This window comes from Zea mays, chromosome 5 (assembly GCF_902167145.1).
Source record: "Zea mays cultivar B73 chromosome 5, Zm-B73-REFERENCE-NAM-5.0, whole genome shotgun sequence".
Taxonomy (NCBI): domain Eukaryota; kingdom Viridiplantae; phylum Streptophyta; class Magnoliopsida; order Poales; family Poaceae; genus Zea; species Zea mays.
The window spans coordinates 168,139,379-168,161,605 of NC_050100.1; the positions used below are offsets into that span (position 1 = coordinate 168,139,379).

The 22,227-nt window shown below is 52.8% G+C and overlaps 1 protein-coding gene across 1 annotated transcript; it reads left to right on the plus strand.

Annotated features, from left to right (window-relative positions):
• The first annotated feature begins 296 nt into the window (after window positions 1-296).
• On the plus strand, window positions 297-3,342 carry LOC107275243 (uncharacterized). The gene is made up of 4 exons (NM_001320535.1): window positions 297-574; window positions 1,236-1,272; window positions 1,902-2,274; window positions 2,406-3,342. Exons 1-4 carry the CDS (start codon window positions 520-522, stop codon window positions 2,940-2,942), a joined length of 1,002 nt encoding a protein of 333 aa, NP_001307464.1. The 5' UTR covers window positions 297-519; the 3' UTR covers window positions 2,943-3,342.
• Window positions 3,343-22,227: the final 18,885 nt, after the last annotated feature.

Genomic DNA, 22,227 nt, shown 5'->3' on the forward strand with positions numbered 1-22,227 from the left:
GAAAACAGAGCCACTGAGCCAGTGCGACGCGCAACCACAAAATAGATGGCCGGCTACCCTCTCTCTCTTTCTCTCCCCCCGCGGCGCCAAAAAAGCAAGCGCGACGCGACAAGTCGTTGTGTAATCATGTAGATCTAACGGGTCCACTCAGGAGCTAATGACTCACCTCTCCGTGCTCACCTCCTCTTCTTGAGGCTTGAGCTCTCTCTTCCTCTCTCCCCTCAGCTCATCTCCACCGTCTCCCTATATATAGGATGCTCTGCCGGCTCCAAGGTTCCCAAGCGCCCAAGGCAGCGGAGAGAGCTAGCTCCCTCCTCCTCCTCAGGTAGCGAGCGAGCGAGCTCCTCTGCCCCTCTGCACACCTGGCCTCCCCTTCTCCGCTGCAGGACCGCCGTTGACGACTGCTCCACCAGTACTGCGCGCGCCCGCGCTGCCTACCCTTACCTAGCCAGAGCGCGGCGCGCGAGAGGGAGAACGACCAGGAGGGGAGGAGATCGATCGATCGATCGATCGAGATAGATGGCTTTCCTCAACATGGAGCAGCAGACCTGGGCCTTCACCTTCGGTATCCTAGGTACATATATACTGTCAGTCTGTCACTCGTAGCTACTAATTAACCGCATCAACGGAGCCGCCCTGCCGTCTTCGTCCTCGTCAGTGTTTCTGCATTGTTTTCCTTCCTTGTCCCAAGTCCTTTGAGACGCACGCATACATGATACATGCATGGCATCATCGTCTCCCAAGTCCTAGGTACAGTTTCATCACCGCGCGCCTCTCTCAGATATGTGTCGTCGTACAGGACAACACAACACGTCCTCGTCAATCTACTAGCTATATGCGCTAATAACCACCTCTTCCTTTCCGAGCCACGGCACAGTATAGCCTGCCATCCGAACGAACGGAACCGCCCAAAACCCAACTTTTTTTGGGCCTAACTAATGCGGTGGTTAGCCCAAACAAAGAAACCAGGGCAGTCATACATTTTACATGTAGTACCTGCTTGACGACGGGAACCAACACAACGGCGCGCCGCGAGGAGAGTTTGTTCCATTTCCTCCGCCTGCAGGCTAGCTGCAGCTAATAACCCCGGCCGCCGGATGTTCTCCTTCTCGCATGCTTTTTTTTTGGGGGGTTCTTTCTCCGCCTCCTGCTCTTCGTCTGTTCTACCATCGTCGATCACACAGCAATTTGACTGACCGCGTCTGTCCTTCCGACCTTGCCGTTTTGCTTTGCAGGTAACATAATCTCGCTGATGGTGTTCCTTTCGCCGCTGTAAGTAACTCTCTGCTTTAATTTATTTAACCTAGCCGTGAACTTTTCATATTTACGTTTACAGTATCCAGTACCATGCATAATATACTACCAATATGTTTCTATGTATATTCAGTAAAGGGAAGCGTCCAAAATATATACTGCCATCAGGTATGATGAGAACATATATATAAAGAACATGGCACGCACGCATGCGTATCTCACTGTTGAATGAATGACGTGCCATCATCGTCCATGCTCTTCTAGATCCTTTTCCTTTAATTTATGCGTGGTTCTAGATCCCCCTATATATATATATATATATATATATATATATATATATATATATATATATATATATATATATATATATATATATATATATATATATATATATATATATATATATATATATATATATATATATATACGTACACCTGAAGACAACATAGCTAGCTAGGAAATAAACTCGTTGGGAATTGAATTGTCGCATTAATAACGTCACTTTAATCAGTTGCGAGCCAGTACGTGTCACTGTTCGGTGGTTGCGTTGCACATGCTTTTAGTATGGAACAGCGCACGCAATCTAGTAATAATTAATCTAAAAAATCACACGGTAAAAAATATTCGTTCCCGCTGATCCCGCGCAGGCCGACGTTCTACCGCGTGTACCGCAAGAAGTCGACGGAGGGGTTCCAGTCGACCCCGTACGTGGTGACGCTGTTCAGCTGCATGCTGTGGATCTTCTACGCGCTGCTCAAGTCCGGCGCCGAGCTGCTGGTGACCATCAACGGCGTCGGGTGCGTGATCGAGGCGGCGTACCTGGCCGCGTACCTGGTGTACGCGCCCAAGGCCGCCAGGGCGCTGACGGCCAAGATGCTGCTGGGGCTCAACGTCGGCGTCTTTGGACTCGCCGCGCTCGCCACCATGGTGGTCTCCAGCGCCGGCCTCCGCGTGCGCGTGCTCGGCTGGATCTGCGTCAGCGTCGCGCTCAGCGTATTCGCCGCGCCGCTCAGCATCATGGCACGTATCTAATTTAATCTCTCTCTCTCTCTCTCTCTCTCTCTCTCTCTCTCTCTCTCTGAAGAGGGATGTGAATTGTTGGAACCGCCATTAATTCGCTGACTGCCCTATCTACATCTACTTTCCTGCAGCGGCAGGTGGTCCGGACCAAGAGCGTGGAGTTCATGCCCATCTCGCTCTCCTTCTTCCTGGTGCTGAGCGCCGTGATCTGGTTCGCGTACGGCGCGCTGAAGAGGGACGTGTTCGTGGCGTTCCCCAACGTGCTGGGCTTCGTCTTCGGCGTCGCGCAGATAGCGCTGTACATGGCGTACAGGAACAAGGAGCCCGCGGCGGTGACGGTGGAGGAGGCGAAGCTGCCGGAGCACGCCAAGGAGGTGGTGGTGGCCGCGGCGGCGGCCGAGGCCAGGGCGAGCTGCGGTGCTGAGGTGCACCCCATCGACATCGACATCGAAGCTACGCCGACGCCGGTGGAGGAGGTGCACGAGCCGCAGGTGGTCGTGGTCGTCGACGTGGACGTGGAGCCTGTCACCTGCGCCGGCGCCGCCGAGGCAGCTGCGGGAGCAGGGGCAGATGCGTCCGGCGTGGCCGACGGCGGCGTCCCTGGACCCATGGCGCCGCCGGAGCAGCTGGCGATCAAGCCCGACATGGCCATTTCCGTGGAGGCGTAGGTTGGTTAAAGTGTAATAGCAGAGTGAGTCGATATCGATCAGTAGTAGATTTGTCGAGTCAAGGAAGGGGCCTGCTGCTGCTGCTACGCGACAGCAGCGGCCAGATGTACTGCCTGCATGCATGCAGTCCCTCCCGTTGACTCGACCCGTAGAGAAGGGATGGGATGGAAGTAGCCGGGTCCTTGGGCGAGTAGCGGCGCCTTGGCACCCACGGGCCAGCCGTACTGGCCTGTGTGATGAACCGGCGAGAGAGATGAGATAATGTGCGAGCGAGAGAGGGTTGGTTGGGTTGTGGTAGTTGAAGAAGACGGCTAGCTAGCTGCTGCTGCTGGGCTCTCTATCTGTCTCTAGATCTGTGTATGTCTGTGTAATCGAGGATTCCCTCACCTTGCATGCCGCCTCCCTTTTGTGTCCTTCTAGTCTGATGATTGTTTTCATTCCATCCATGCCGGCGTCGCAGTAATAAAATTTTTTTGGAATGGACGGGTTCACTGCCTACCTACATTGCCGGCGTGAGTCCGTGACTCCATGGCGGACCGGTCCTCCTGCGACGTCCGGCCGTGCCAAACTGCAATTGGTCCAGGCCCCGCAGAGGCAGAGGCAGGTGGTCACGCGCAGGCAGAGGAATAGTACGGCGCGCGGGCGGGGCGGACAAGTGTGCGGCGCTGCGCGACTCGGCAGGCAGGCACCGGGGCAGCGGCATATGCACGCACGCGCAAGCGCCCCGGGAAAGCTGGAGCCCGGAGGGACGGGCCGACGGGGGGTCCAGGCGTCCAGCCAAGCCAGGTGGGGGTGGGGCGAGAGACGTGCGCGCGCATCCAAGCCTGCCTTGTCCTCCGCTGCGTTGCACAAGGAATTGCTACTAGTATTCGTTCCCGTCACGTCCACCGCCGGCGCTGGAGCGAAGAAACCGGTACGCTTTTGCTTGCTCGGCGCCTGGTCTGGCCGCTGTGGCCTGCGTGCGCGCGCGCGCATGTGCTGGGATGATGAAACGAAAATGACCTAGCCGTGCATGGCAGGCACGAGGGTGTGCGTCTCTGCGACACAACACGATCGAACTTCAAGTCCTCACCGGCCACACACCAGTATATAACTTTCCCGGCCATTCATGATATATATATATATATATATATATATATATATATATATATATATATATATATATATATATATATATATATATATATATATAACTCAATTGTCGAATAGGTCTCCATCTAGTTTAGGCAACAAACATAAAAAGCCATGGGTGAACGTGTTAATGCCGTTGGTACGCGGCGCGGGGAACGTACGTACGACTGCTTTCACTGTATCGTCGTGTTAATGGTAATAATTTATAATTTCTTATTCATATAATTTTTACTAGCGTATCCGTTTTTTTAGAGGAACGAACTGGACCCTAAGAAAAAGAAGCCAGATCGCCGGCAACAGCTGCGGCTATGAGATGATTTTAAGGAAGAAACACGAGTGCGCGGTGCGGCAGCGTCTGATCCCGGCCCCCAACCCAAGTCGCTGTCAAGCTCCTAACGTGTCCTGCTGCCGTTAGTTAGATCCGGCTTGTTCTGCTCAGCTGATGTGGTTGCTCTTCTCCGCTGGTCCCTGTTCCCTCCCATCCGTGGCCGCATTCGCAGTCGCAGGCGGAGCCGGCCTGTGTGGTCTGCCCCTGGCCTCCATGGATTCCGGCTGTCCCCACTGTGATCTACCCTGCACGCCCGTTCCTCCATTCAGGAGCAGTGACGGGTGTGCATGCGTGCATAGTTTTTATTGTTTGTTGCTGTTGTTTTTTTTCCAAGTAGACTTTTTACTATACTAGTAGTAACATTTATAAAAGTAATCGATAAAGTCACGATGTTTCCTAGGATTGGGATTTGCCCAGCATGCATGCATGTAGCTCTGGGGGCCTCTCGACTAGTGCTGCGAATATGGGTTGGGCTTTTCGGGCCAGCACGAGCACGTCCCGAAAATAAGAGCCCAAAGCATGGCCCGGCACGAAATAATATGGGTCAGGCTAGCACGGCCCGAAGGCGGGCTTGGATCGGGCCTCAAATTTCAGCTCGTCGGGCCCCAGCACGGCCCGCACAGATGGGCCGGGCTTGGGCCGGCACGGCCTAATTAAGCCCAATTTATTTAATTTATTTAATTTAGTAAGATATCGACTTTATATTGTTATGATATTTGGAGTTTATGTGGTCAAATGATGCTAGTATTGTTTAATATCTTTTAGTAAGATATGAACTTTATGTGATTGTAATATTTTGATATTATATAGTCAAATATACGGGCCGGGCTTGGGCCGACTGAGAGCACCTAGAGGGGGGGGTGAATAGGTGATCCTGTAAAACTTCAAAACTTAAGCCACAAAAACTTGTTAAGAGTTAGCACAAGTATGGCCAAGTGGCTAGAGATGAGTCAAAACACAATAACCACAAGAAAGCAATCACAGAGTTGACACGGTGGTTATCCCGTGGTTCGGCCAAGTACAAAACTTGCCTACTCCACGTTGTGGCGTCCCAACGGACGAGAGTTGCACTCAACTCCTCTCAAGTGATCCAATGATCAACTTGAATACCACGGTGTTTTTCTTTCCTTTGATCTTTTCCCGTTTGCGAGGAATCTCCACAACTTGGAGTCTCTCGCCCTTACAATTGAGTTCACAAAGAAATACGGAGTAAGGTGGGAATGAGCAACGCACACAAGACTCGAAAATCAGAGCAACAACACGCACACAAGTCGCAACAAGAGCTCGCAACGCAACACAAAGAGTTCACAACTCCACAAGAGCTCTATATGCTATCACAATGAAACGAATGCGTGAGATTGATGTCTTGGTGCTTAGAAGAGTTGTAGGAATGCTTGGTGTCCTCCTCCATGCGCCAAGGGGTCCCTTTTATAGCCCCAAGGCAGCTAGGAGCCGTTGGGAACAAATCTGGAAGGCCATCTTTGCCTTCTGTCTCGTGGCGCACCGGACAGTCCGGTGCACACCGGACACTGTCGGGTGCCCGATTTGTTTCCATAAAAAGCGAAGCCGACCGTTGTCGACCGTTGCAGATCTGGCGCACCGGACAGTCCGGTGCACACCGGACAGTCCGGTGCTTCCTCCCGACCGTTGGCTCGGCCACGTGTCGCGCGCCGATCGCGCGGCCGACCGTTGGCCCGGCCGACCGTTGGCTCACCGGACAGTCCGGTGCACACCGGACAGTCCGGTGAATTTTAGCCGAAGTCGCCGGAGAAAAACCCGAGAGCGGCTGGTTTGCGCTGCGCTGATCTGGCGCACCGGACACTGTCCGGTGCACACCGGACAGTCCGGTGCCCCAGCCCGAAGCAGCTTTTGGCTGTACACAGCCACTCTCCACTTCTTTTCTTTTCTTCTTTCTCCTGTTTCTAACACTTAGACAAGATGTTAGTACACAAAACTAATGTACTAAGGCTTAGAAACATACCTTAACTTGTGATTTACACTTTGTTCATCCATGAGCATATTTTCACATTTAGGCCCTTGTGTTTGCACTCAATCACCAAAATACTTAGAAATGGCCCAAGGGCACATTTCCCTTTCAATCTCCCCCTTTTTGGTGATTTATGCCAACACAACATAAAGCAAGTGGAACAAGTGCAAAATCACTTCAAATAAAAACTCAAATTGGTTTTGATTCAATTTTGGCATATATGGATCATCCTTTGCCACCACTTGGTTTGTTTTTGCAAATCAAACTCAAATCTCTAAGTCAAACACACATGTTGAAGTATAAAGAGAGTCATTCCAAAAGAGATTGATCAAAGATTTCAAAAACTCCCCCTTTTTCCCATAATCAACACTTCTCCCCACAAGAAGCCAACTTTTGAAAATAGAGACAATAAGAGACAATAAAAGCTTTTGACAAAACAAAAACTCTATTCTACTATTTTCAAAATCTCTCAAGTGGTCAAAACAAAAACTCTATTCTACTATTTTCAAAATCTCTCAAGTGGTAGCTGATCCATTTATCACTTTGGCCTTTATTTTCTCCCCCTTTGGCATCAAGCACCAAAACGGGATCAATCTTGGCCCGTTAACCCCATTGCCTCACCAAAGTCTTCAATTAAGAGCAAATGGCAATAAGATTTCATGAGATGAACTTGGAATTAGTTACCCTCTCATCGGAGTGCAGTGGAAGTCTTTCATGGTCCAAGTCCACCTTTTCCCTTTCAATCCTCCTTCGAGACTAAATTATCAAACTCAAGCACATGGTTAGTCTCAAAGGGTCAAGTTGTAACACATCTCCCCCTACACATGTGCATCACTTTGCAACGGACTTGTGAGGTCCAGGGAGAGTTTGTACAACTTGAGCACCATAATAAGCAACATAATGCAAAAAGGAACATGATCAAAAGCATAACTACATGTATGCTACAATTCAATCCAGGTTCCGCGAATCTAAGACATTTAGCTCACTACGCAACCTGCAAAAGGTCTTCTCATCTAGAGGCTTAGTGAAGATATCGGCTAGCTGGTTCTCGGTGCTAACATGAAACACTTCGATATCTCCCTTTTGCTGGTGGTCTCTCAAAAAGTGATGCCGGATGTCTATGTGCTTTGTGCGGCTGTGTTCAACAGGATTTTCCGCCATGCGGATAGCACTCTCATTATCACATAGGAGTGGGACTTTGCTCAGATTGTAGCCAAAGTCCCTGAGGGTTTGCCTCATCCAAAGTAGTTGCGCGCAACACTGTCCTGCGGCAACATACTCGGCCTCAGCGGTGGATAGGGCAACGGAAGTTTGTTTCTTAGAGTTCCATGACACCAGGGACCTTCCTAAGAATTGGCACGTCCCCGATGTACTCTTCCTATCGACCTTACATCCAGCATAGTCGGAGTCTGAGTATCCAACTAAGTCAAAGGTAGACCCCTTTGGATACCAGAGCCCGAAGCAAGGCGTAGCAACCAAATATCTAAGAATTCGCTTCACCGCCACTAAGTGACACTCCTTAGGATCGGATTGAAATCTAGCACACATGCATACGCTAAGCATAATATCCGGTCTACTAGCACATAAGTAAAGCAAAGAACCTATCATTGACCGGTATGCTTTTTGATCAACGGACTTACCTCCTTTGTTGAGGTCGGTGTGTCCGTCGGTCCCCATCGGAGTCTTTGCGGGCTTGGCGTCCTTCATCCCAAACCGCTTTAGCAGATCTTGCGTGTACTTCGTTTGGGAGATGAAGGTGCCGTCTTTGAGTTGCTTCACTTGGAACCCAAGGAAGTAGTTCAACTCGCCCATCATCGACATCTCGAATTTCTGCGTCATCACCCTGCTAAACTCTTCACAAGACTTTTGGTTAGTAGAACCAAATATTATGTCATCGACATAAATTTGGCACACAAACAAATCACCATTACAAGTCTTAGTAAAAAGAGTTGGATCGGCTTTCCCAACCTTGAAAGCATTAGCAATTAAGAAATCTCTAAGGCATTCATACCATGCTCTTGGGGCTTGCTTAAGTCCATAGAGCGCCTTAGAGAGCTTACACACATGGTCGGGGTACCGTTCATCCTCGAAGCCAGGGGGTTGCTCCACGTACACCTCCTCCTTGATTGGCCCGTTGAGGAAAGCGCTCTTCACATCCATTTGGAACAACCTGAAAGAATGGTGAGCGGCATATGCTAGCAAGATTCGAATTGACTCTAGCCTAGCTACAGGAGCAAAGGTCTCCTCAAAATCCAAACCTGCGACTTGGGCATAACCTTTTGCCACAAGTCGAGCCTTGTTTCTCGTCACCACCCCGTGCTCGTCCTGTTTGTTGCGGAACACCCACTTGGTTCCCACAACATTTTGCTTCGGACGAGGCACCAGTGTCCAAACTTCATTGCGCTTGAAATTGTTTAACTCCTCTTGCATGGCCAACACCCAGTCCGGATCTAGCAAGGCCTCTTCTACCCTGAAAGGCTCAATAGAAGAGACAAAGGAGTAATGCTCACAAAAATTAACTAATCGAGATCGAGTAGTTACTCCCTTGCTAATGTCACCCAGAATTTGGTCGACTGGATGATCCCTTTGAATCATCGCTCGAACTTGAGTTGGAGGTGCCGGTTGCGCTTCTTCCTCTATCACTTGATCATCTTGTGCTCCCCCTTGATCAAGCGCCTCCACTTGAGGTACCTGTTCGTCATCTTCGGTTGGGGGTTGCACCATAGTTGAGGAAGAAGGTTGATCTCGTTCATCTTGTTCCCGTGGCCGTACTTCTCCAATCGCCATGGTCCGTATAGCGGCCGTCGGAACATCTTCTTCATCTACATCATCACAATCAACAACTTGCTCTCTTGGAGAGCCATTAGTCTCATCAAATACAACGTCGCTAGAGACTTCAACCAAACCCGATGATTTGTTGAAGACTCTATACGCCTTTGTATTTGAGTCATAACCTAACAAAAACCCTTCTACAGCTTTGGGAGCAAACTTAGAATTTCTACCCTTCTTCACTAGAATGTAGCATTTACTCCCAAATACACGAAAGTACGATACATTGGGTTTGTTACCGGTTAGTAGCTCATACGACGTCTTCTTGAGGAGGCGATGAAGGTAGACCCTGTTGATGGCGTGGCACGCCGTGTTCACGGCTTCCGTCCAAAAGCACTCGGGGGTCTTGAACTCTCCTAGCATCGTCCTCGCCATGTCGATGAGCGTCCTGTTCTTCCTCTCTACCACACCATTTTGCTGTGGTGTGTAGGGAGCGGAGAACTCGTGCTTGATCCCTTCCTCTTCAAGGAACTCCTCCACTTGAAGGTTCTTGAACTCGGACCCGTTGTCGCTTCTTATCTTTTTCACTTTGAGCTCAAACTCATTTTGAGCTCTCCTGAGGAAGCGTTTGAGGGTCCCTTGGGTTTCAGACTTATCCTGCAAAAAGAACACCCAAGTGAAGCGGGAAAAATCATCAACAATAACTAAACCATACTTACTTCCCCCTATGCTTAGATAGGCGACGGGTCCGAAGAGGTCCATATGCAGCAGCTCCAGGGGTCTTGAAGTGGTCATCACATTCTTGCTGTGATGCGCTCCTCCCACCTGTTTCCCTGCTTGACAAGCTGCACAAGGTCTATCTTTTTCGAATTGAACATTGGTTAGACCTATCACGTGTTCTCCCTTTAGAAGCTTGTGAAGGTTCTTCATCCCCACATGTGCTAAGCGGCGATGCCACAGCCAGCCCATGCAAGTCTTAGCCATTAAGCATGCATCTAGACCGGCCTCTTCTTTTGCAAAATCAACTAAATAAAGTTTGCCGTCTAATACACCCTTAAAAGCTAGTGAACCATCACTTCTTCTAAAGACAGACACATCTATATTTGTAAACAGACAGTTATATCCCATATTGCACAATTGACTAACAGATAGTAAATTATATCCTAGTGACTCTACTAAAAACACATTAGAGATAGAGTGCTCATTAGAAATTGCAATTTTACCTAACCCTTTTACCTTGCCTTGATTCCCATCACCGAATATGATTGAATCTTGGGAATCCTTATTCTTGACGTAGGAGGTGAACATCTTCTTCTCCCCCGTCATATGGTTTGTGCATCCGCTATCAATAATCCAGCTTGAACCCCCGGATGCATAAACCTGCAAGGCAAATTTAGGCTTGGGTCTTAGGTACCCAACTCATGTTGGGTCCTACAAGGTTAGTGCAAATATCCTTAGGGACCCAAATGCAAGTTTTGTCTCCCTTGCATTTTGCCCCTAACTTCCTAGCAACAATTTTCTTATCCTTTCTACAAATAGCAAAGGAAGCATTTAAAGCATAATAAATTGTGGAAGGTTCATTTGCTATTTTCCTAGGAGCATGAATAACATTCCTTCTAGGCACATGATGAATAGCATTTCTTTTAGGAACAACATTTCTCCTAGTAACATTTCTATCATACACATAAGAGGAACTAGGAGCAAACATGGTATGAGAATCATAAACATATGAATCATAAGCATCATGACTTACATTTCTAGTTTGTCTTCTATCATGATACAAAAATGCATGGTTCCTTTTAGCACTAGTAGCCATAGGGGCCTTCCCTTTCTCCTTGGCGGGAATGGGAGCCTTATGGCTTGTTAAGTTCTTAGCTTCTCTCTTGAAGCCAAGTCCATCCTTAATTGAGGGGTGTCTACCAATTGTGTAGGCATCCCTTGCAAATTTTAGCTTATCGAAATCATTCTTGCTAGTCTTAAGTTGAGCATTAAGACTAGCCAGTTCATCATTAAGCTTGGAAATTGAAACTAGGTGTTCACTACAAGCATTAATGTCAAAGTCTTTACACTTAGTACAAATTTCAACATGTTCTACACAAGAATTGGATTTGTTTGCTACTTCTAATTTAGCATTTAAATCATTGTTGACACCTTTCAAAGTAGAAATGGTTTCATGACAAGTAGATAGTTCAAAAGAAAGCATTTCATTTCTCTTAACTTCTAAAGCATAGGATTTTTGTGCCTCAACAAATTTATCATGCTCTTCATACAACAAATCCTCTTGCTTTTCTAAAAGTATATTCTTTTCATTCAAGGCATCAATTAATTCATTAATTTTGTCTATCTTAGATCTATCTAAACCCTTGAACAAACATGAATAATCTACTTCATCCTCATCACTAGATTCGTCCTCACTTGAAGAAGCATAGGTAGAGTTGCGAGTACATACCTTCTTCTCTCTTGCCATAAGGCATGTGTGACGCTCGTTGGGGAAGAGGGTTGATTTGTTGAAGGCGGTGGCGGCGAGTCCTTCATTGTCGGAGTCGGACGAGGAGCAATCCGAGTCCCACTCCTTGCCTAGATGCGCCTCGCCCTTTGCCTTCTTGTAATGCTTCTTCTTTTCCCTCTTGTTCCCCTTTTCCTGGTCACTATCATTATCAGGACAGTTAGCAATAAAATGACCAAGCTTACCGCATTTGAAGCATGATCGCTTCCCCTTGGTCTTAGTCTTGCTCGGCTGTCCATTGCGACCCTTTAGCACCGTCTTGAATCTCTTGATAATGAGGGCCATTTCTTCTTCATTAAGACCGGCCGCCTCAATTTGCGCCACCTTGCTGGGTAGCGCCTCCTTGTTCCCTGTGGCTTTGAGAGCAAAAGGTTGCGGCTCGTTGATCGGTCCATTCAAGGCGTCGTCCACATACCTTGCCTCCTTGATCATCATTCGCCCGCTGACGAATTTTCCTAGTACTTCTTCGGGCGACATTTTGGTGTACCTGGGATTCTCACGAATATTATTCACCAAATGAGGATCAAGAACGGTAAAGGACCTGAGCATTAGTCGGACGACGTCGTGGTCCGTCCATCGCGTGCTTCCGTAGCTCCTTATTTTGTTGACAAGGGTCTTGAGCCGGTTGTATGTTTGAGTTGGCTCCTCGCCCCTTATCATCGCGAACCGTCCAAGCTCGCCCTCCACCAACTCCATTTTGGTGAGCAAGGTAGCGTCATTTCCCTCATGAGAGATCTTGAGGGTATCCCAGATTTGCTTGGCGTTATCCAAGCCACTCACTTTATTATATTCATCCCTGCACAATGAGGCTAGAAGAACAGTAGTAGCTTGTGCATTCTTATGGATTTGCTCATTAATGAATATAGGACTATCCGAACTATTAAAGTGCATTCCACTATCTACAATCTCCCATATGCTAGGATGGAGAGAGAATAGGTGACTACGCATTTTGTGGCTCCAAAATCCGTAGTCCTCTCCATCAAAGTGTGGGGGCTTGCCAAGTGGAATGGAAAGCAAATGTGAATTTGAACTATGCGGAATACGAGAGTAGTCAAAAGAAAAGTTAGAATTAACCGGTTTCCTTTGTTTGTCGTAGTCGTCGTCCTTTTGGGAAGAAGAGGACTCATCGCTGTCGTAGTAGACGATCTCCTTGATGCGTCTTGTCTTCTTCTTCTTCCCATCTCTTCGCTTGTGGCCCGAGCCCGAGTCATTGGACTTGTCATCCCTTGGCTCGTTGACGAAGGACTCCTTCTCCTTGTCGTTGATCACAATTCCCTTCCCCTTAGGATCCATCTCTTCGGGCGGTTAGTCCCTTTCTTGAAGAGAACGGCTCTGATACCAATTGAGAGCACCTAGAGGGGGGGGGGGTGAATAGGTGATCCTGTAAAACTTCAAAACTTAAGCCACAAAAACTTGTTAAGAGTTAGCACAAGTATGGCCAAGTGGCTAGAGATGAGTCAAAACACAATAACCACAAGAAAGCAATCACAGAGTTGACACGGTGGTTATCCCGTGGTTCGGCCAAGTACAAAACTTGCCTACTCCACGTTGTGGCGTCCCAACGGACGAGAGTTGCACTCAACTCCTCTCAAGTGATCCAATGATCAACTTGAATACCACGGTGTTTTTCTTTCCTTTGATCTTTTCCCGTTTGCGAGGAATCTCCACAACTTGGAGTCTCTCGCCCTTACAATTGAGTTCACAAAGAAATACGGAGTAAGGTGGGAATGAGCAACGCACACAAGACTCGAAAATCAGAGCAACAACACGCACACAAGTCGCAACAAGAGCTCGCAACGCAACACAAAGAGTTCACAACTCCACAAGAGCTCTATATGCTATCACAATGAAACGAATGCGTGAGATTGATGTCTTGGTGCTTAGAAGAGTTGTAGGAATGCTTGGTGTCCTCCTCCATGCGCCAAGGGGTCCCTTTTATAGCCCCAAGGCAGCTAGGAGCCGTTGGGAACAAATCTGGAAGGCCATCTTTGCCTTCTGTCTCGTGGCGCACCGGACAGTCCGGTGCACACCGGACACTGTCCGGTGCCCGATTTGTTTCCATAAAAAGCGAAGCCGACCGTTGCCGACCGTTGCAGATCTGGCGCACCGGACAGTCCGGTGCACACCGGACAGTCCGGTGCTTCCTCCCGACCGTTGGCTCGGCCACGTGTCGCGCGCCGATCGCGCGGCCGACCGTTGGCCCGGCCGACCGTTGGCTCACCAGACAGTCCGGTGCACACCGGACAGTCCGGTGAATTTTAGCCGAAGTCGCCGGAGAAAAACCCGAGAGCGGCTGGTTTGCGCTGCGCTGATCTGGCGCACCGGACACTGTCCGGTGCACACCGGACAGTCCGGTGCCCCAGCCCGAAGCAGCTTTTGGCTGTACACAGCCACTCTCCACTTCTTTTCTTTTCTTCTTTCTCCTGTTTCTAACACTTAGACAAGATGTTAGTACACAAAACTAATGTACTAAGGCTTAGAAACATACCTTTACTTGTGATTTACACTTTGTTCATCCATGAGCATATTTTCACATTTAGGCCCTTGTGTTTGCACTCAATCACCAAAATACTTAGAAATGGCCCAAGGGCACATTTCCCTTTCACCGACACGGCCCAACTAAGACACGACGTGGTTTAGGGCCGGGCTGGGCCACTGTTTTTGCACTTCGGGCTGGCACGGCACAGCTCAAAAAACTTTTAGGCTTTGCTGGCCCGAACCTGTTTGACACAAAGCATGATGGGCTTGGGCCGGGTTGTCCCTGCACGGCCCAATTCCCAGCACTACTCTTGACCATCCACACTGTTGCCACAGCTGCATCATCAGCTACAGAGAAGTAAATGAACGGGGGAACTTGGGACGGAAGGGGGAACTGTAGGCTATTCCTTATCCATCCATAGATTCACAGATCGGCGAGCTAAAGGTTGATCAGGTAAAGAATTGCTGCCACATTCAGCTAAGCCCATCTGCAGCCTCCATGCACGCAACAAAAGCTTGCCTTTTTTTTTGTTTTTGTACGTACACGAGCACACCAGCGTACACTGCTTGCAGTGCGTGCAGCACCTGTAGCAGCCCGTTCACCGGACTGGGCGGCAGAACCGGGACGCGCATGTAAAGTGTAAAAAAAATGTGACTGAGTGGCCGGCTGCCAGCGGCGACTCTTCTGTCAGAGCAGCGCACTGCGCACGTTGTATGCGTGCGAGTCCGCCACGTCGACGCGGCGAGGACACCGTACTATTTCACGGGTAGAGCAGTGCAGGGAGCGGCAGCAGCTCCTTCCTCGTCGCAGTCCGTAGTACGTCTCCGTCGCGTCGTGTGCGTCGCCTAGTACAGCTCAGCGGGGGCGCGGCGAAAATCCACCGTCGCTAGCCGGCACGGCAGCAGCCGCAGACCGAGGCGGGTGTTGCAGGCCTTGCCATTGCCAACGCGGGGCTTAGGCCCATAACGTGGCCCGGGACAACTACGCCACAGATGCTGAACTGTATTTCAGGAGCCCACTCTCGCACGCCTCCCCCTTTCTCAAAGTCGCTATCACCCTAATGTATCGTCTAGGGCCCGTTTGTTTCGTTGGAATTGAATTTCATTTTAATAATTATAATTTAGACAAAACTAATTAAGTTTATATATTTATATATGTAATATATTTGTATATTATCCTAAATCATATGAGAGAGAGCTATATACTACATTTATGTTATAAAGGCGTAAGTAGAAGAATTTGCTATAAGTTGTACATCGGAAAAATAGCATGTAAATCTATAGAATCCATTTCCATCTCTCACCCCATGAATTTGAGGTAGGCTTATATAATAACTTTGGAAAGTGGTGGAATGTCATATTCTAAAAAAATAGCCTATTCTATTAGTAAGATTCCAATTCCTCGAAATGAAAGGAAACAAACGGGGCCCTAGCGTATTTGAACTTTCCAAACGGATGACCGCAATAGCTATAACCACAATATTCTACCAGTTTCAAATTAAACTCTTAGACACGCTCTATTATTTTGAGTACCATTCCGTCCTAACTCACGCTACTAGAGTTCTAATCGACCGCAACGCACGGATACCACATCGCTATTAAACAAACAAACAAACGTGTTCAGCACGATTTTTTTTAAAAATCGTGCCAGGCATATTGTTCACGGACGGTGTGCTTACTCACGAGGGGTGACGGATTTTGGTACGTACGCCGAGAAGGAACTAGAAAAAGGAGGCAGGAGGCAGGACAACACAGCATGGCGAACCCGACGGCAGCGTTGTCGCATCCGAAGTAGCCATGCATTTCTGCACGGCGTGCCCGGTCGTTCCATGGCCTGCCTGCTCTTCCGGGCGGCCGGCGGGGCGCAGCACCACAAATGGCACGACCAGGCGGCGCTCGCCCCGCCCAGAGTTCTCGGCCGTACCGCTCGCGCGCCCTACTCCGTGTCTGCCGGCCGTCTGGGTTACCTGATGATGATATGATGGCACCACCAGGGGCAGGCATTCATTGCAGGCTTGCAGCAGACAACTGAACCTGGCCGGCCGTCGTCGTCGGAGCGTCGGACGATTCCAGCATGCACGCTGCAGGGGAAAAAGGAAAACGTCACCGACGGACAAGCCAACTCAAGCATGGACCAACCAAGCGGTCCTTGCCGGCAGGGCCTCGTCGATCGCCCCTCGACTCGGACTTTCGGGCGTCGGCAGCCGCGGCCGTCGTCGCCATCGAATTGGCCGGCCCGACCGAGCACCGTCTCGGCGCTGCCTGCTTCTTCGTGCCCTTGCTCGCTGACGCAGGCGAGGTGGCCGACAGCGTCACACTAGCAACCGTGCCCGTGTGGTGTGGGTGTGGCATGCCAAACAAGTGCGCCCTTTCACCAGACCAGAGTGTTAGACTACCCGTCTAGGGTTTGTGTTATTCTCTGTGTAATGACCGTTATACCCCTGTGTAATGGGCCTTGGCTCAGTTACTCTCTCTATTTAATATCACTCCAACCCCTGATTGGGGTATGGGTTCCTATTCTAACATGGTATCAAAGCTAGGTTTAGTTTTTTCCTCTCCCCGAGCAGCCACAGCCGCCAGGGGGTTTTCCCTCCACTGTAGCCGCCGCCGCCGGCCTCCACACAGCCAGCGCCGCCGGCCTCCTCCCTCCCTCGGCCGCCGGCCCCTCCTCCAGCCGCCGGCCCTCTACCTCCCTCCCCTTCCCCACCGCCGAGCCGCCCGCCCTGCCCCCAATCTCGCGGCTCGTCGCGCCGCTGCCAGGAAGCCGGACGACCGATCCTGCGCAACCGTCCCTGCGTGCGCCCGCCGTTCCCTGGCTCTCCTTCCCCCTCGTGTCTCTCTCTACCTCGCCCGAGGGCACCGAGCCGTCCAGCCGAGCAGCCGCGTGCGCCCATCACCGCCCGCAGGTGCCGCTCGCCGAGCAGGCGCCAGCGCCCCGACGCCCGCGGCCATTCCGCCCCGACCGGCTGCCGTGCGTCCTCGCGCGCACTGCACAGCACTGCGCCGCCGACCTCGCCAGGAGCCGCGCCACCAGCGCTCGACGCCCGTCCCCCTGCTGCGTCAACACCCGATGGACGCCCCTGCTGCCACCACGGCCGGATTCCACGTCCGGGACATCACCGGCCCTGGCACACACCCCCCCATCGCCCCTGCTGCACCCAGCAGCGAGCTCACCCATGGGGGGCCCCTACATCGCCAGCCTTGGTCCGATCCACGCCTCCTCCCCGCTGCCCCTGCGTCGCAGCTCACCACCGGGCTTTCCCGCCTTCGCTTCACCCACCTGGAGTCACCGAGTCGCGCCCTCCACCGATTCCCCGCTCGTCGGCACCCTCGCCACGATCCAGGCCGCTGTGACGGCCTCGCGGGAGCGCGAGCGCGCTGCCTCCCTCGCCCTAGAGCGTGAGCGTGCCCTGGGCGCCGCTCTGACCACCCAGATGGCCACCACGCAGCGCCTCCTCGGCCGTCCGACACTCGCCGATGCGGCGCCCCCAGAGGACCCCCACGCCTCTGACGTCGACGCCGACCTCATCGCTGCGCTCCACGCTCAAGCCGCCGGCCTGCACAACATCCGGGCCCTCGTGTCCGTGGTGTTGGATCCGGCGTCCTCCCACTACCCCCGGTGGCGAGGACAGGTCCTTCTCACGCTGCGGCGGTTCGTCCTTGACGACCACGTCCTCGTCGACCACGACACTCCGTCGCCTCGCTCCTGGTGCCTCATGGACAGCGTTGTCCTCTCGTGGCTCCACGACACCATCACCGTTGAGCTACAGGATATCATCCGCGACCAGGCGGACACTGCGCGCCAGGCATGGCTCGCTCTCGAGGACCAGTTCCTCGGGAATCAGGATGCTCGGGCACTCCACCTCGACGCCCAGTTCCACCTGTTCTCTCAGGGGGACCTCTCCGTGGGCGAATACTGCCGTCAGATGAAGGGCCTCGCTGACTCTCTCCGCGATCTCGGTGAGCCAGTTGTCGATCGTACCTTGGTGTTGAACCTCCTGCGTGGCCTCAGCCCCCGCTACGGCCACCTGAAGGCTCTCATCAAGAGGAGCGTGCCCTTCCCCACCTTCCACGCCGTGCGGAACGAGCTTCTCCTCGAGGAGCTCACCATGGCGAATGAGGCACCCACTCCTGCCTCGGCCCTCTACAGCGCTCCCACCAGTGGTCAGCCGCCTTCAGGGGGCCAGGCCACCCGTCCTCCGTCGACCGGGGCTCCCACCCGCCCCCCACCTGCCGTCCCGGCGGCCCCTCGTCCGACTTCCACGACCGACGGGGGTCGTCGCTCCCGCAAGGGCGGCCGTGGGAGCGGCGGCTCCTCTCGTGGTGGTCCCTCCGGCTGGGGTGGCGGCCACGCGTGGCCGTCCTTCTACAACCCCTGGACCGGGACCATCGCCATGTGGCCGGGCCAGGCACCGAGTACCCCCCGTCCTCCGGCGCCCGCCCTCCTGACTACACCTCACTACGGCGCACCTCCTTATGGTGTTCCCGTCGTGCCCCAGGCTCCGCCCGCGCTCCTGCCCCCGGGGACCCACACCTCGACGCCTTGGTCCCCGCCGGCTGGTGGTTGGGACAGCACCTCCCTCGCTGCTGCTTTCAGCACCATGGCGATGACCCCACCCCCCTCCGACTGGGTGATCGACTCCGGTGCCTCGTACCACACCACCCCCACGGCAGGCACGCTCTCTCGCTCTCATCCCCCACTCCCCTCTCACCCATCCTCGATCGTCGTTGGAAACGGTTCCACTCTGCCAGTCACCTCAGTAGGTGCCTCGGTTCTCCCTGGGCCGTTTTACCTCAACGATGTTCTCGTAGCTCCCCACATCACCCACAATCTTCTTTCTGTTCGTCGATTCACTACTAGGGGTGGATAACGAGCCAGCTCGGCTCGGCTCGTTCGAGTTCGAGCTGGCTCGTTAAGCTAACGAGCCAGCTCGGCTCGGCTCATTAAGGTAATGAGCCACAGAGTCAGCTCGGCTCGGCTCGTTTACGAGCTCGAGCTGGCTCGTTTAGCTCGCGAGCCAGAGCAGAAAAAAAATTAAATGTACATAATAATTATTTTTTAGTTAATTTCAAACTAATTTAACAATAGAAAATAGTAATTATACTCATAGTTTCAGAAACCACGTCAATATAACACCAAATTAGCACAATTCATCACTCATTAATTCACAATTCGCATATATGTTCATCAGTTGAACCCATAATTATATTTGCATAGACCAAATTAACACATAGACATAGTTCATTAATCATTAGTTTAATTCATAGGTCATAGACACCACACATATATATAACATGTTCATCAATTATTCTGTAAATGATACATATATAGTTTCGTTTTACTGGAATATAGTAGCTCGTTTAGCTCGCGAGCTGGCTCGTTAACGAACCGAGCTAGCTCGTTAACGAACCGAGCTAGGATGTCAGCTCAGCTCGTGACAAAATTCAAACGAGTCGATCCGAGCCGAGCCGAGCTGACCATGAACCGAGCGAGCCAGCGAGCCACGAGCATTTCGTCCAGCCCTATTCACTACTGACAACTCCTGTTCCATTGAGTTTGACCCCTCTGGTTTTTCTGTGAAGGATCTGGCCACCAGGACCCTTCTCGCCCGCTGTGACAGCTCGGGGCCTCTCTACACGCTCCAGCCCTCCACCGCCGGCGTGTCTCCACCTCCTGCCTTGGTCTCCACCACCTCCTCCACCACATGGCATCGACGTCTCGGCCATCCTGGACCCGACGTCATGACCAAGATTACCAATAGTCTCGATCTTTCATGTAGTAGGGGACATTTTGAGGGTCTCTGTCATGCTTGTCAGTTAGGCCGACATACTCGCCTCCCATTTACTACTTCTTCTTCTCGGGCTGAGCAGGCTTTTGATCTGGTTCATTGTGACCTTTGGACCTCCCCTGTACTCAGTCTTTCTGGTTATAAATATTATCTGGTGATTTTGGATGATTTTTCCCATTTTCTCTGGACCTTCCCGCTTCGGTTGAAGTCGGACACATTCACCACCCTCACACACTTCTTCACCTGGGTATCCACTCAGTTTCGTCGCCCGGTCCGTGCTCTGCAGTGTGACAATGGCCGCGAGTTCGATAACAACGCCTCTCGCTCCTTCTTCCTCACTCATGGCGTCCAGTTACGTCTCTCGTGCCCCTACACTTCTGCCCAGAACGGCCGAGCCGAACGCATGATCCGCACCACCACTAATATGCTCCGCTGTCTCCTCTTCCAGGCGTCTCTCCCTGCCAGCTACTGGGCAGAGGCCCTGCATACTGCCACCCACCTCCTCAACCGTCTTCCCTCGAAGGCGGTACGCCACCCTACCCCCCACTTCGCCCTTTACGGCACAACCCCTTCCTATGACCACCTTCGCGTGTTCGGCTGTGCCTGCTACCCTAACACTTCCGCTACCGCTCCACATAAGCTTTCTCCTCGCTCCACCCGCTGTCTATTCCTTGGCTACTCCCCTGACCACAAGGGGTACCGGTGTCTGGACCTCACCTCCCACCGCATCATCATCTCTCGTCATGTCGTCTTTGACGAAGATGTGTTTCCCCTTGCTGGCTCCACCCCACCCACCGATCTTGACTCCCTCCTCGAGTCCGATCCGATTCCTCCCCCACCTTCAGCTCCCCGTCTTGCGCCGTTACCTGCTCCTCGTGCGGCCCCCACGACCTCTTCCGCGCCACGCGCGGCCCCGTCGACCCCGCCTGCGCCACGCGCGGCCCCGTCGACCCCGCCTGCGCCACGCGCGGCCCCGTCGGTCCTGCCTGCACCACGCACGGCCCCGTCGACCCCCCCGGCGATCCTGCCTGCGCCACGCGCGGCCCCGTCGACCCCGCCTGCGCCGTGCGCGGCCCCGTCGACCCCGGCTCGACTCGCCAACCCCGCCCTCGTCTACCATCGCCGCGGCCACGCCACTACCTCGGCACCCCCCGACGCGTGCCCATCGACGAGCGCGGCCCGCTTCGCCGACCCCACCGTCGTCTATCACCGCCGTGAGCCGGCCCCTCCAGCCGCTCCCGACGTTCCGGTGGCTCACTCCGAGTCATCCGTATACCACCCGGTCGCCATCCATCGCGACCCCGGGCACGTCCACCCGATGGTGACTCGACGCACTGCTGGCGTTCTCCGCCCCGTCGACCGGCTCATCCTGGCAGCCGCTACGACCAGCACTCCACCCGACGCTTCCCCGGTACCCTCCTCCGTTCGCACTGCCCTCGCCGACCCACACTGGCGTCGCGCTATGGAGGAGGAGTACGCGGCCCTCTTGGCCAACCACACTTGGGACCTGGTGCCGCGTCCACCAGGCACCAACGTGGTCACCGGCAAGTGGCTATTTCGCCACAAGCTGACCTCAGACGGCTCCCTCGACCGCTACAAGGCCCGTTGGGTCCTTCGGGGCTTCACCCAGCGCCCCGGAGTGGACTACGACGAGACCTTCAGCCCTGTCGTCAAGTTCGCCACTGTTCGCGCCGTCCTCTCCCTCGCCCTCTCCCGCGACTGGGCGATCCATCAGCTCGATGTCAAGAATGCCTTCCTCCATGGCACTCTGACGGAGACTGTCTACTGCAGCCAGCCCACCGGCTTCGTCGACGCTGACCGTCCGGACCTGGTTTGCCGGCTGAATCGATCCCTGTACGGCCTCAAGCAGGCGCCACGGGCTTGGTACAGCCGCTTCGCCTCCTACCTGGCCTCCGTCGGCTTCGTCAAGGCCAAGTCGGACACGTCCCTGTTCATCTACCGGCGCGGCGACGACACCGTCTACCTCCTGCTCTACGTCGACGACATTGTGCTCACGGCATCCACCGCCGACCTCCTTCACCGCACGATCGTCGCCCTTCAGCGGGAGTTCGCGATGAAGGACCTGGGGCCCCTCCACCACTTCCTCGGCGTCACCGCCGAACGTCGGCCTCAGGGTCTCTTCCTCCACCAGCGCCAGTACGCCATCGATATCCTGGAGCGGGCTGGCATGTCTGACTGCAAGCCCTGCACCACGCCTGTCGACACTCAGGCGAAGCTCTCTGAGGACGACGGGCCTCCGGTCGCCGACGCGACGTCCTACCGGAGCCTCACCGGCG

Excerpts from the sequence above, each read along its gene's own strand:
- LOC107275243 (NM_001320535.1), top strand. The coding sequence starts at position 520 with ATGGCTTTCCTCAACATGGAGCAGCAGACCTGGGCCTTCACCTTCGGT. Across the intron at positions 1,273-1,901 it reads ATGGTGTTCCTTTCGCCGCT|GCCGACGTTCTACCGCGTGT; the intron begins GTAAGTAACTCT and ends GATCCCGCGCAG. Across the intron at positions 2,275-2,405 it reads CCGCGCCGCTCAGCATCATG|CGGCAGGTGGTCCGGACCAA; the intron begins GCACGTATCTAA and ends ACTTTCCTGCAG.